This window comes from Rattus rattus, chromosome 4 (genome assembly GCF_011064425.1).
Source record: "Rattus rattus isolate New Zealand chromosome 4, Rrattus_CSIRO_v1, whole genome shotgun sequence".
NCBI classification, from domain to species: domain Eukaryota; kingdom Metazoa; phylum Chordata; class Mammalia; order Rodentia; family Muridae; genus Rattus; species Rattus rattus.
The window spans coordinates 33,094,682-33,108,954 of record NC_046157.1 but is presented as its reverse complement, the minus strand read 5'-3'; the positions used below and the strand labels follow the sequence as shown (position 1 = coordinate 33,108,954).

The 14,273-nt window shown below is 40.2% G+C and overlaps 1 protein-coding gene across 1 annotated transcript in view; it reads right to left on the bottom strand.

The window, feature by feature from the left end:
• Morc1 (MORC family CW-type zinc finger 1) overlaps positions 1 to 14,273 on the bottom strand; it is a 173,457-nt gene that overhangs the window by 55,906 nt on the left and 103,278 nt on the right. Inside the window, exons 16-17 of the mRNA XM_032899303.1 lie at positions 7,903 to 8,008; positions 4,079 to 4,217 (exon numbers count right to left, since the gene is read on the bottom strand). Of these exons, the coding sequence (XP_032755194.1) occupies positions 4,079 to 4,217; positions 7,903 to 8,008 (245 nt within the window). The remainder of the gene's footprint in view (positions 1 to 4,078; positions 4,218 to 7,902; positions 8,009 to 14,273) is intronic.

Here is a 14,273-nt window from a genome sequence, read left to right as displayed (position 1 = left end):
AGAAGAATTGAGATGATTTTTTTAAATTCTCCTATTCAGTAATTACCATATTTTATAAAGGATTTGGCCCTTTTGAAAAGCTAACTATACTAAACAAAAACAAAAACTGGGTTAGCTTTTTTAAATATCTAAGTACCCCCTGAGGGTCGAGAGTACTGCTCTTTGCCAAGTCCTTATTTATGCTGTTCTTGCCTTGAATGTTCTCTCTGATTCCTTCAATTTACTCTAACTAGACTTCAAGATAGAAGTTCAAGGCCACTTCCCCTATAACATATATTTACACTAAATCACCCTTCAGAGTCTCCTTAGAATAAATTTCTACACCATTTCAAGTGTGATCAGGTATTACTGAACTATTGTTGTCTTACTGTGGTTGATAATTCGCAAATCATCATTAGATTTGATCTGCAAAGACACTGGTTTTTACCCGAGGATGTGATATACTTACTATTTCAACAGCCTGTTGAGTGTCCAGGACCTACCAGGCACTGATGTAGGTAATACCAAGTAATGGTAGGCAAAACTGAGAGTTTCCCTACCACCAGGAACCTTACAGTCTACTACTCTTTTTACTATGAACTTCCAACATGGTCTAACCTGGGGTGTACCAAAAAGTAAGCAGTTAAAAGTCAATGGCCACTTAAATTCAACCAGCTGCCTGGGGTTAGGTCACTGATAAGTATTGAATACTTGAAAGTATGTTAAGATTCTAGGAATGTTTGCCCATGTAGATTTTTATGGAAACTTTCCTTTCTATAAAGGAAGACAGTGAGGATTCTTATATCCTTTGAACAAGATTTCTACATAAGTGGGGCTAAATTGCTGTGAGAATTGGAATGAGCTAAATCTATAATCTTGACTTAAATTATTGGGGGGGGGATCTACTGAGAAAGAGAATGAGCAGAATGAATGGCTCCCATCTGTTGACTTCATTAGCTGCCATTCAAATCTCCACTTAATAATGAATTACACAGTCCAACTTTAAACAAACAATAAGCTACTCAAGGCTTTGTGAATGACACTATCAATATTCAATGGTCAACAGTGACCTGTAAGGAAGGAAAACAATATATTCAGAGATGGTCAAAAGATAAAATCAATTCCAATGTGTTGACTGTCTCCGCAAAGCTTCAAGAAATGGAAGTCATATTAAGAAATGACTTTTATAGCTGAGATATTTCCAGATAGAAACTTTTGAATTTAGCTATTTGCCTGTTAGTTAAGATAATCGCAGGCTCTCATGCCGTTATTTCTGGTTTCTTTTAGCACATGCCAGACTAGCTTTATAAACTAAGTAGAGAGGTGAGATGTATTTTAGCAGTAGAGAATGCTTGGGGGATGCATTTCCCAAGTAGTCATTAGTATCATGCCAAGATTGACCCTGATGCTAGGCTAAAAGGGGAGAGCCACCCCTGTGACCACTTCAGGTAGTGTCTGACTTGCACAGCAGCAGATCCCTAGCAAAGTGGGAAGGTAAGAAGAGAATATATTTACATTATAAGAAACCAAAACGGATGCAATATTTGATTGACTTTTACCCCATCACCAGATTGTCTACTGCAATGAGTCTTTCCTTTTTTGTTTTCTGGCATCTGCAGAGAAGTCAATAATTCTGCATATTTACTGTTGACCTGCTCAAATGCTACATGAGTAAACAAACTATATAAAGTTGTAAATGTTGAATTTGGGAGCTGAATCTATAAACAGGGACATAACTCTTGGATCAGAGAGTAAGGGCTGAGGACATGGCTCAGTGGGTAAAGACCATTTGACAAGGGTATAAAGACTGAGTTGAATCCCCAGAGCCCACATAGACCATGTGCAGTGGCACACATCTACAATCCTGATGCTCCTATAGAAATAAGAACAGAGATCTGGGATCTCTAGAGATTCACATGCAAATGCAGCTTTGAACAACAGAGAGACATTGCCTCAAACAAGAGGAAAGGCAAAGACTGATGGACACCCAAAGTTGTCCTATGACCTCTTGCATGCATGTGCACGCACACATGTGCATTCAACCAAACAAATCAAAGTGAAAATGAAGATAAAAATATACCTCAGATATGTAAGGGGAAAGGAAAGGAGAGGAGTAAAAGTTAAAGGAACAAGTAAGAGAAGATTGAAAATAATTAAATTATACATATGTATTATAGAAATGTCCTGAGGAATTCCCTTACTTTGGACAGTTAATATATGCTAATAAAAATGAAAATGACATGTTCATTTTGGGATTCTGTTACTTTATTGTAATTGTTAGTTATTTCTAGGAAATTTAAAAAATATTTCATAACCCCAAACTATTCTTATTTTTTTTATACTTTGGTCCTTTTCTTTTTTTTCTATTGTATTTTTTTTTTTACATTTCAAATACTATCCCCTTTCCCAGTTTTCCATCTATAAACCCCCTATCCTATCCCCCTTCCCCTTCTTCTATGAGGGTGTTCCCCCACCTATCCATCCACCCCTTCCTGCCCTGACATTCCCTTCTTACACTGGGGAGGGGGGGGTGTTCAACCTTGGCAGTACCAACTGCTTCTCCTCCCATTGGTTCCCAACAAGGCCATCCTCTGCTTCAAATGCACTTGGAGCCATGGGTCGGTCCATGTGGACTCTTTGGATGGTGGTTTAGTGCCTGGGATTAACATATTAAAGTAAATCACTTTTGTACAAAACAACAATGAACAAGCAGAATTTTAATTTAGGTGAGGTATGGGTAGGGGATGTGGGACTAAGAGGAGAGGAGGGAGGGGAAGCTCAGATCAGGATGTAAAGTAAATAAATAATACAATTAAAAAAGAAAAAAATGAGTCAAATGTGCTGGAAAGATGGCCAATGGCAGAGCACTTGCCTAGAAACAATAAGGCCCTGGGTTCAGGTCCCAGAAATGGGAAAAAGGAAAGAGGAAGAAGAGAAGAGAAGAGACGAGACGCCAGGCCCAGAGGCTTTTAAAAACATCTCATCTTACCGATTACAGATGGCAAATAGACAAAGAAGAAGACACCCCTTCTATTTCTTTATCAATAGAGAAAAGGAAAAGAACCAGACCAACCTCCCTCTGGACTGCTGGAATGTAGACCGACAGCTTCCTACAAGCTAAACAAGCCCACATCACACAATTCAGCCATCACACTTCTCAGTGCGGACCTAGAGAAGACAAAAACTTACCTGCCCAAGGTGAGCTATCATTGGAAATCCTGAACAATCTAAAGCTTAAAACTTTCTCAGTGCCACACCACTAAAACTTGTTTCTTGTGTTCCAAAATATGACATCTGAAACACTTCCGGTCCCGGTATTTCAAACAAGAGGCAGTCAATCTGTAATCGCTTTCCTCACAACTGCTATTACAGACTACATGTGTGCAGCCCCTCGATTCATGATGAAACAGATGTGGTGATTCACATCTGTAATCCGTGCAGTTGGGAAATGGAGGTGGGAAAATTGTGAGTTTGAAGCTGACCAAGGCTACGTAATAAAACTCATCTCAAAACTTTTATAAACAACAACAAAAAAATTAAGATTACAAAATTTTTCTGTATGTCACATTTCTTACACTAAAATTGTTACAACTCCCTGTTCATCCATAGTAATGCTTATTCTTATTGAGTTCTTGTAACAATGAAATGTACCTTTGACATTCTGTAATGATAGGCCAGAGTTGTCTACAAAACCCTCTTTACCCAAAATGTCCATTTCCAGGGAAGAAGCCTGGTAGTGTAGAGATTAGGGGACGGAGGTAGCCTAATCTTTGTAGTCATGGGAACCTAGTTCCCTGCCTTGAATACCTGACCCTAAACAGGCACACGACTGCAGAACAGAAAGCGATGCCTTGTCTGCCCACATGGTCTGAGTGCAGATAGATGGCCTTAAAAAGTACATGTGCAGATATTTTTATAGAACCACCCCCCACCTTAGCTTTACCATAATTCTCAGGTGCAGCGTTAAAAGAAAGGGACAAAATGGAAATTAAAAAGAAGCTGTATATTTTACTGGAGAAAACCACATTGGTCGATTTGCATGTGAGGACCAGCAGCTCGAGAACAATTGCTCAATTTGGAAAGATGCGTGGCTGCTCACCTGTGGCTGTGCGTCCACCAGCCTGTCCCGATATCTCTGGACTGATTCTTGAAGTTGCTTCTCTCTCTCATCTTTTGCTGATGGTCTTCTGTTCATGGTGCCCAATGGGATAGCAGGCAGGCATTCTACCTGGTTACAGCTTCATAATCAACAAGTAACAAATTATCATCCTAAGGCAGTGGTAAGGTATTGACTGAGTAGAAAAGACAATTTACTTCCTGAAAGTGTTAGAGTTTCTCTTATACACCCAAAAATTTGACTATAAAGTAGGATTGTATTACATTTGGGGCAGTATTTAATCTTAAATGTCCACTTGGTATGGGAAGGAGCTATAAAGAAAAGGAAGGGGCCAGGGTGTGAGAACGCAAATTATTTTGTGAATGGTCCACTTATCCTATTGTATCATAAATCAAATCTTTAAAAACAATTTGTTTTGGATTGTCACAATACGGACAAACATTTCCCCACACCCAAATTCTGGTGTAGAAATCTATGTACCACTCTACGAGTTTACACACAATTCTGCCTCCGAGACACAGGGCTCCCTAGTTTGCAATCACTGAGAGAGCAACAGTTACCTGTCATGTTGTTTTCAGAGACAGACTTGGGGTTATGAAGGCTTGCACATAGCTGTTGCCAGATAGATCTGAGCAACTCGGACTGGTACATCTTTCCCAAATGAACTGCTGTCCTCAGTGGTCCAGTACCATACAATCATCCTGTCTCCCAGCCTTGTGGACTTAACCACCATGAACGACTCTTGTCATAGTTACAGAAAATAAGAAAGCCTTTATTTTAGAAAGCTTGAAGCCATTTTGCTTTAAGATTTTTTAATGTTTATAGCTATGTAATGGGGAGCTGAATCAGACAGATAGTTTTTTAATTTATTTTTATTAGATATATTTTTTTACTTACATTTCAAATGGTATTCCCTTTCCCAGTTTCCTGTCCATAAGTCCCCATCCCCACCCCCTCCCTCATACGGGTGTTCCCCCCATCTAACCCCCTTCCCTGCACTGGGGGTTCAACTTTGGCAGGACCAAGGGCTTCCCCTTCCACTGGTGCCCCAACAAGGCTATTCTCTGCTACATATGCAGGTGGAGGCCAGGGTCAGTCCATGTATAGTCTTTCGGTAGTGGTTTAGTCCCTGGAAGCTCTAGTTCGTTGGCATTGTTGTTCTTGGTTTTAGTTTTAAAAAGTGAAATATTTTGTTTAGTTTGTGTTGGTTTCAAAACTTGATTCAAAAAAAAAGGACTGAACTATGTCTGAGTATAGCATTGAATCCAGGCATGGCTGAGCGAGCAGTGTGACTATGAATGTCGTTTCTTCTAGGTTAAGACGTTTTCTATTATTAATAGGTGGAATGAGGGAGAGTTGCATCCAGTCACTGAAAGAGGAGGTGGAGGGAGTTAGAAAATGTATGGGTGTTGAGCTCAGAGAGGGAGGAGACTGGGAATGGGGAGGGTCTCTCCACACTGGAAACAGGGAAGGAAATACAGGGCAGAAGGAAAGGACCGGTTCAGCGCTGTGAGCATGCATTTTTCCTGACCCCTGCCAGCAGAGAGAGTGAGGAACTACCACCAAAGTCAAGCACTGCTGGGAAAAAACACTTCATCTTGCCTTCATGTGGTGTTTGCTGTTATTGTTATTTTCAAAGAAAGGTGCTGCATAAACAAATCCCAAAGAAGAGTACACAAGGCTGCAGAAACTGCCACCAACTACATGAATTTGACATTCACGGAGCAGTGCTTACACAGCACTGTTTCGTCTGAGTAAGGAACTTCATGGCCACATCCAGTTTTTATTCAGAGCACAGGAACGGAGTTCTTTATTAAACTGAAGTGCATTCAACTGCCTACCTCAAAGATTTCTGGACACAAATTTTAATATGCAGTATGACCTCTATGTATTTTGCATCCTTCCCGAAATGAAGGCGGTTTTGCTTCAGCTAGACACCAGGCGTACCCTGCTGGTGATCCCTGCATTCAATACAGATGAATGCATATCATGAATATAATGGGAGCATGCTGATAGTTATTTCTCAGGGACTGTGACAAAAATGTCGTTTCCCTCTGTGCTCAAACCGGAAAACAAGCATTCAGTAGTCTCAACAAGACTGGCTCTATCTTATCTTGCCCACGCTACTGGCGCTGAACACTACTATGGGTATGATGGTTTTCATCATTAAATGCATGTAAAGTGGAACTGAGTTCCATAGGATGTCATAGGATGTTTTGTGTCAGACTCTCTGCCTTAAGTTCAGCTTGCAGGGGGAATCCCCAGCTGGTCACTAAAGCCTTCTGAGTATCTGTGCTTTCTCCTCTTAAAAATCAAGAGTCCATGAGACTTTTGTAAAGATGGAGGGGTAAGCTTCCATGTTGACGAAAGTGGTTATTTCTGTCGCAAGTTCTGTTAACGTAGACCATTGTTCTTTCGAATGCCCACTAGTACTGACCTTGGTGACAACCAGGAAGCAACATTGGACCACCAACTGTGGGCCCTGTAAGTATAGCTAATACCTTGTCTAATCTCAAGACTCTGTTCTTGGACTCACAGAACATGCCCTAACACACAACTACATTATTTTTGTTTATGAGTTTATTTGATTTGATTCTATCTGAACTTCACAGAGCATAGGTCTCGTGGCACAGTTCACGGCCCACTCTTCACGAAAGCAGGCCCATCTGTGATGCTGAATCAGAAGACTGAGTGAGGTCACAGGACTAATTCCCAGGCTTCCCCAAGGAGTCATCATACCCACACAACAGACCACGAGTGCCCTAAGCAAGAAGCGCCGGCTCCCAATTAGATGCTATTACATCTTGCTAAGCCTCCTGCTGCTGTCCTATGCATATTTTATTATAATCTTCTCAATAGAGATGAAATACAGATGGTCAGTATTATGTCACTGTGTTTAAAGGTGTAGGACTTTGGGGAGCTAGAAATAGAAGCACTTTCTGGTATATATAGTTTCAAAGACCATCAATTTTCTGTCAACACAACTAAATTTGTCTTGCCTCCCCTTGAAAGTGGAATTATCTGGATGTACAAAAGGGACAAAGTTAATGTAGAGTTGAGGATGATTCTGCAGTGCTCTGTGAGGTGTCACTAGTTGCTAAGGGAAGAGGGCAAGAGCATGACAGTTCAGGGTCACTGGACAATTGGAATTAAAGAGAGCTGGGAAAGCCGGCTTCCCGGGCCTGTGTGATTTGTTTTCAGAGCTGGTAAAAATATTAAAGAATTATTATCCTCCAGATTAGTAATAGAGATCCATTTACTCTTCAGCTCTAAGGACATAGAGGAGATTGTACAGAGAAAGCAATGCTGGAGTGGGACTGAGGGTGCCTCTAGTAAAAAGGAACACTAACTCTTTTCCCAAGAGAAACGATATTAGTCTAAAAGGGCTCGTGAGAACACTGACAGCCATCAATATTTAATCAGCCCTTTTTCCTGTTTAGTCTGAACTTTTTCCTCCAGCATATAAAGCAATGAGATCAATATATGACTTAAATAGAAAAAAAACACATAATCTTAACAGCTTATTGCTCTTGGATGTACGATCTCAAGGACCCTCCTGTAAGCTCCTTGTGAGCACTCATCGGAAGGCAGAGTTCTGGAGGCCAAGGCTTTCGGCCAGGTTGAAGCCACACATACATTAGGACTTGTGTTTTGTGATAGCAGATCTGTTAATCAATGGGAAATATACCAACAAAGAATATTCTCACAGATAGCAATACCTATAACTAACACCTTTGAGGTTTATAAGGTACATCTTAGAAATTTTAACTTGATAGAAAATATCTAGAAAACTAATCAAAAATGACCTGTTTTCCAAGTTGTTGGGATTATTGGCGCAGATCCATATATCAGGAAATCCTTTTCCTTGGTAACTGGAAGAGGAAGGCAGGACTCTCCATTTGAGACAAAGATCTGACCATCAAGACAAAAGAGCAAAAGACATGAATCCACTTAAAAGGAAGTGTCAGTTCAGACATATCCAATGCAGCGACCCCTTCAGCACACATCCCTTGCCTACTGACACATCTATTCCAGCTTTCCAGAGCTATGTGCAAAGCTCGCCAAAAAATGTGCAATCATCATGACATCCAGCTCCCTCCAGGTTGGTTGCTGTTGTGAGACAGGAACCTTGCTGGTGCACCCTCTCCCTCTTGACGCCCACGGTTTCCAGCCCATTCCCATCCACTCCACTTTTCATGTAGATCCACCGAACTGTCAGGAAAAGTGAAGGCAAGATTTATAAGTCGTTCATGCACTGCCCTTCTCTGCCATTCTTCCCCTTGATCTTATTCCACAGCCTGCTCTGATGACCTCTGTGTGCTTCCCCTTAAAATTCCTCCTTGCCTTTAGGCCCAGGGCACACAGCTGTCTTTAGGCTAAACATAAGTTTAATCCTGGATTTCCTCTTGACACAGAGGTAAACAGTTCCTGCACTCCTGAGGCAGAAGCAGTTTGCATGGCTGATAAGCCCCTGAACCACCTCCTATAGCCTGTGGATCTTGAGAAAATGACTTAATTTCTATGTCAGAACAATCACCTGAATAAAAATGATATTTCTGCTAGTATTTATACAAATAGGATCTGAGGACAAAATGGTTTTGCGGTATCAATGATGATAAAAGTCAACATCACTAAACACTTTCTTGATCACTTAGCAAAGTTCATACTTATTAGATCACATATCCACATCCTTATACATACGTGTTTATGGTTATAAGCATCAGTCTCATTTTCTAAATAGGTAATTAATCCTCAAAGATATTCAGTGACTGATGGGATCCCATATGGCTTTAGTTACTTGTCAAGCATCAAAAATTCACAGTAACTACTGGGCATTATCATGGTCGCCTGGCAGGGTCTCGCATACTGTCATCCATGACCTGACTTAGACTTTCTGAACATGTCATGTTTAATTTATTAAATCTCATTGCCACACATCAGTTCATGTGTTTACATCTCTCACCTGGGTCTTTGATTACAACAGGCTCTACCAGGATAGGTCTGACCTTTCGACACCAATTCAGTGTTTTAGTTCATTATCATCATGGCAGGAAGCCTGGCAGCATGCAGGAAGATATGGTGCTGGAAGAATTCTATATCTGGATCTGAGGACAACCAGGAGGAGACTCTCATCTGCAGGCAGCCAGGAGGAGGGTTATCTTTCCACACTGGGCAAAGTTTGAGCATAGGACTTCAAAGCCCACCTCCCCCCACAATGACTCAATTCCTCCTCCAACAAGGCTATACACCATGGTAACAAGACCACACCTCCTAATAGTGCCACTTCCCATTGGACAGGCATATTCAAACCACCAGAGAAGTATTCAGGACTCTCTTGAGAATGATTTGGCCCTGCATCAAACCATCCTTCATGGTGTTGTCTTACCGGGAGTTACATCTGACTCATTAATTCCCCCTGGAATGCTTGGGGAGGTGCTCTTCTGGTACTTGTCTGTCTTATTTACTGCACTGCAGGTGATAGAAAGTGTATTGTTCTTAATTCCAAGGCCTTTGGAGAGCAGCTTGAAGGTAAGTCAAGTGCTTGGTGATTTGATGTCGCTGTCCTTCTACTGACAATTTCCCGATACCTCTGTGGTGGTTTGAATATGCCGATGACAAGTGTCACTATTAGGAGGTGTGATCTTGTTACAGTAGTGTAGCCTTGGAGGTATTGAGTCACTGTGGGGATGGGCCTTGAAGTCCTATGCTCAAGCTCTGCCCAATATAGATGGATAACCCTTTTCTTGGCTGCTTGTGGAATTAAGTCTCCCCATGGTTGTCCTCTGATCAAGATGTAGAACTCATTTCCGGTTTCTGCCTGTACCCAGACCTGAACCGGTTCCACAGTTCTCTGTACCCAAATCCCATGGGAGAGAGAGAATGACTCTCAGAAGTGCTGACAATCCTAAGAGCTCAGAGGAGACAACTATTTCTGCTCATATTCCTGGCCAAGAGGAACCCAACTAGTATCCTCTGGGCACAGGGACCTACAAGCAGTCAGGGGCAGGACCCATGCAGTTTCTGCCTACACGCAGACCTGAAAGTCAGGCACCAGGAGCACTGACACACCTGAGAGCAGAGATAACACCAAGTCTTCTGCTCCAAGCAACCCCCCCATTAGGCCTCAGTACACACAAACAGGACCCACCTGGTTTCTGCCAGCTCCCAGAGCTGAACCAGTCCCACAGTTCTCTGTACCCAGACCAGGCTGAAAGAAAACAGGTCTACAGGAGTGTTGACACAGACTTACAGGAGGGTCAAGACGCTGGTAGAGACAGCAAGACAAGCTAATACCAGAGACAACCTGATGGCGAGAGGCAAGCACAAGAAACTAAGCAACAGAAGCAAGATTACTCAGCAACATCAGAGCCCAGCTCTCCCACCAACACAAGTACTGGATGTCCAAACACACCGAAAAAGCAAGACTTGGATTTAAAATCACATCTCATAACGATGATAGAGGACTTTAAGAAGGACATAAAAAGTCCCTTAAAGAAATACAGGACAACACAGGTAAATAAATAGAAGCCCTTATAAAGGAAACAAAAAGATCCCTTAAAGAATTACAGGAAAACACAGCCAAACACGTGAAGGAATTGAAAAAAAAAATATACAGGATTTAAAAATGGAAATAGAAACAATAAACAAATCACAAAGGGAAACAACCTTGGAGATAGAAAACCTAGGAAAAAGATCAGGAGCCATAGATGCAAGTATTACCAACAGAGTATGAGAGATAGAAAGAAAAACTCAGGGGCAGAAAATAACTCAGAAAGCGTTGATACAACCATCAAAGAAAATGAAAACACAAAAAGCTCCTAACCCAAAACATGTAGGAAATTTTAGGACACTATGAGAACATCAAACCTAAGGATAAAAGAGAGTGACGATTCACAACTTAAATCACCAGTGAATATCTTCAACAAAATTATAGAAGAAAACTTCCTTAACCTAAAGAAAGAGATGACAATAATCATACAAGAAGCTTACAGATCTCCAAATACATGGGACCAAAAAAAAAAAAAAATTCCTCCCATCACATAATAGTCAAAAAACAAATGCACGAAACAAAGAAAGAATATTAAAATCAGTAAGGGAAAAGGGTCAAGTAACATATAAAACATACCTATCAGAATTACACCAGACTTCCCAACAGAGACTAGGCCAGAAGATCCTAGGCAGATGTCATAAAGACCCTAAGAGAACACAAACGCCAGCATAGGCTACTGTATCCAGCAAAACTATCAATTAACATAGATGGGAAAACCAAGGTATTTCCTGACAAAACCAAATTTACACAGTATCTTTCCACAAATCCAGCCCTACAAAGGATAATAGATAGAAAAGTCCAACACGAGGAGGGAAACTACACCCTAGAAAAAGCAAGAGAGTATTCTCCTTGCAATAAACCCAACAGAAGAGAGACACACAAACATAATTCCACCTCTACCAACAAAAATAACAGGAAACAACAATCACTATTCCTTAATATCTCTTAACATCAATGGACTCAACTCCACAATAAAAAGACATAGAATAACAGACTGGTACTTAAAGAGGACATGGCATTTTGCTCCATAAAGGAAACACACCTCAGTGACAAAAACAGACAGTACCTCAGAGTAAAAGGCTAGAAAACAATTTTCCAAGTAAATGTTCCCAAGAAACAAGCTAGAGTTCTAATAATGAATAAAATCAACGTTCAACCAAAAGTTATCAAAAAAAGATAAGGAAGGAAAAATCCACCAACATGAACTCTCAATTATGAATAGCTATGCTCCAAATGCAAGAGAACCCACATTCATAAAAGAAACCTTGCTAAAGCTCAAAGCACACATTGCACCTCACATGATAATAGTGGGGGATTTCAACACCCTACTCTGATCAATGGAATGATCTTGGAAACAGAAACTAAAGAGAGACATTCAGAAACTAACAGAAGTTATGAAACAAATGAATTAAACAAGTATTTATAGAACATTTCATCCTAAGACAAAAGAAGATAACTTTTTCTCAGCACCTCATGCTACCTTCTCCAAAACTGACCATATAATTTGTCACAAAACAGGCTTCAACAGATACAAGAAGATTGAAATAATCCCATGCATCCTATCAGATCACCATGGACTAAGGCTGGTCTTCAATACTAACAAAAATGACAGAAAGCCCACATACATATGGTAGGTGAACAATGCTCTACTCAAAGAGAATTTGGTCAAGTAAGACATAAAAAAAGAAATCAAAGACTTTTTAGATTTTAATGGCAATGAAGGTGCAACATACCCAAACTTATGGGACACAATGAGAGCAGTGCTAAGAGGAAAACTCATAGCTCTGAGTGCCTCCAAAAAGAAACTGGAGAGAGCATAGAACAAAAAGAAGCAAATAAACCCCAGAGGAGTAGACTGTAGGAAATAATCAAACTCAGGGCTCATAGCAACCAAGTAGAAACAGAAAGAACTATATAAAGAATCAACAAAACCAGGAGCTGGTTCTTTCAGAAAATCAACAAGATAGATAAACCCTTAACCAGATAACCAGAGGTCATAGACAGTGTATCCAAATTGAGGAAATCAGAAATGAAATGACAGACATAACAACAGAATCTGAAGAAATTCAAAAAATCATAAGATCCTACTACAAAACCCTATATTCAAAAAACTGGAAAATCTAGAGGAAATGGACAATTTTCTAGACAAATACCAGGTACCAAAGTTAAATCAGGAACAGATAAACCATATAAATAATCCCGTAACTCCTAAAGAAATAGAAGCAGTCATTAAAAGTCTCCCAACCAAAAAGAGCCCAGGACCAGATGGGTTTAGGGCAGAATTCTGTTAGACCTTCATAGAAGAGCTTATACCAATACTATCCAAACTATCCACACAATAGAAACAGAGCACTACCGAATTTCTTCTATGAAGCCACAAGTATCCTTATAGGTAAACCATACGAAGACCCTACAAAGAAAGAGAACTTCAGACCAATTTCCTTTATGAATATCGACACAAAAATACTCAATAAAATTCTTGCAAATCAAATCCAAGAACACATCAAAATGATCATCCATAATGATAAAGTAGGCTTCATCCCAGGGATGCAGGGATGGTTCAATATATGGAAATTCATCAATGTAATCCACTACATAAACAAACTCAAAGAAAAAAGAAATCCCATGATCATCTCATCGGATGCTGAGAAAGCATTTGACAAAATTTAACACCCCTTCATGTTAAAAGTCTTAGAAATATCAGTGTCCTCAGCTCTGAAGGAAAAAAAAAAGAAATATCAGCAATTCAAGGCTCCTATGTACACAGAGTAAAAGCAATATACAACAAAACAGCAGCCAACCTCAAACTAAATGGAGAGAAACTTGAAACAATCCCACTAAAATCAGGGACCAGACAAGGCTGCCCACTCTCTTCCTACCTATTCCATACAGTACTCAAAGTCCTAGCCAGAGCAATCTGACAACAAAAGGAGGCCAAAGGGATACAAACTAGAAAAAAAGAAGTCAAAATATCACTATTTGCAGATGATATGATAGTATACTTAAGTGACCCCAAAAGTTCCCCTAGAGAACTACTAACCCTGAAAAACGACTTCATTAAAATGGCTGGGTATAAATTTAACTCAGACAACTCAGTAGCCTTCCTTTTCTCAAAGGATAAACAGACTGAGAAAGAAATTAGTGAAATGACGCTCCTCACAATAGTCCAAAATAACATAAAATACCTCGGTGTGACTTTAACCAAGTAAGTGAATGACCTGTATGACAAGAAGAAAAAATTTGACAAAGATCTCAGAAGATGGAAAGACCTCCCATGCTCATGGATTGGCAGGAATAATATAGTAAAAATGGCCATTTTGCCAAAAGCAATCTGCAGATTCAATGCAATCTCCATCAAAATTCCAACTCAATTCTTCATAAAGTTAGAAAGAGGAATTTGCAAATTCTTTTGGAATAGCAAAAAACCCAGCATAGGGAAAACTATTCTCAACAATAAAAGAACTTCTGGGGGAATCACCATCCCTGACTCAAGCTGTATTACAGAGCAAGAGTGATTTAAAAAAAAAAACTACAATTTTGGCACAGAGACAGTCAAGTGGATCATTGGAATTGAATTGAAGACCCAGAAATGAACCCACACACCTATCCTATGGTCACTTGATCTTT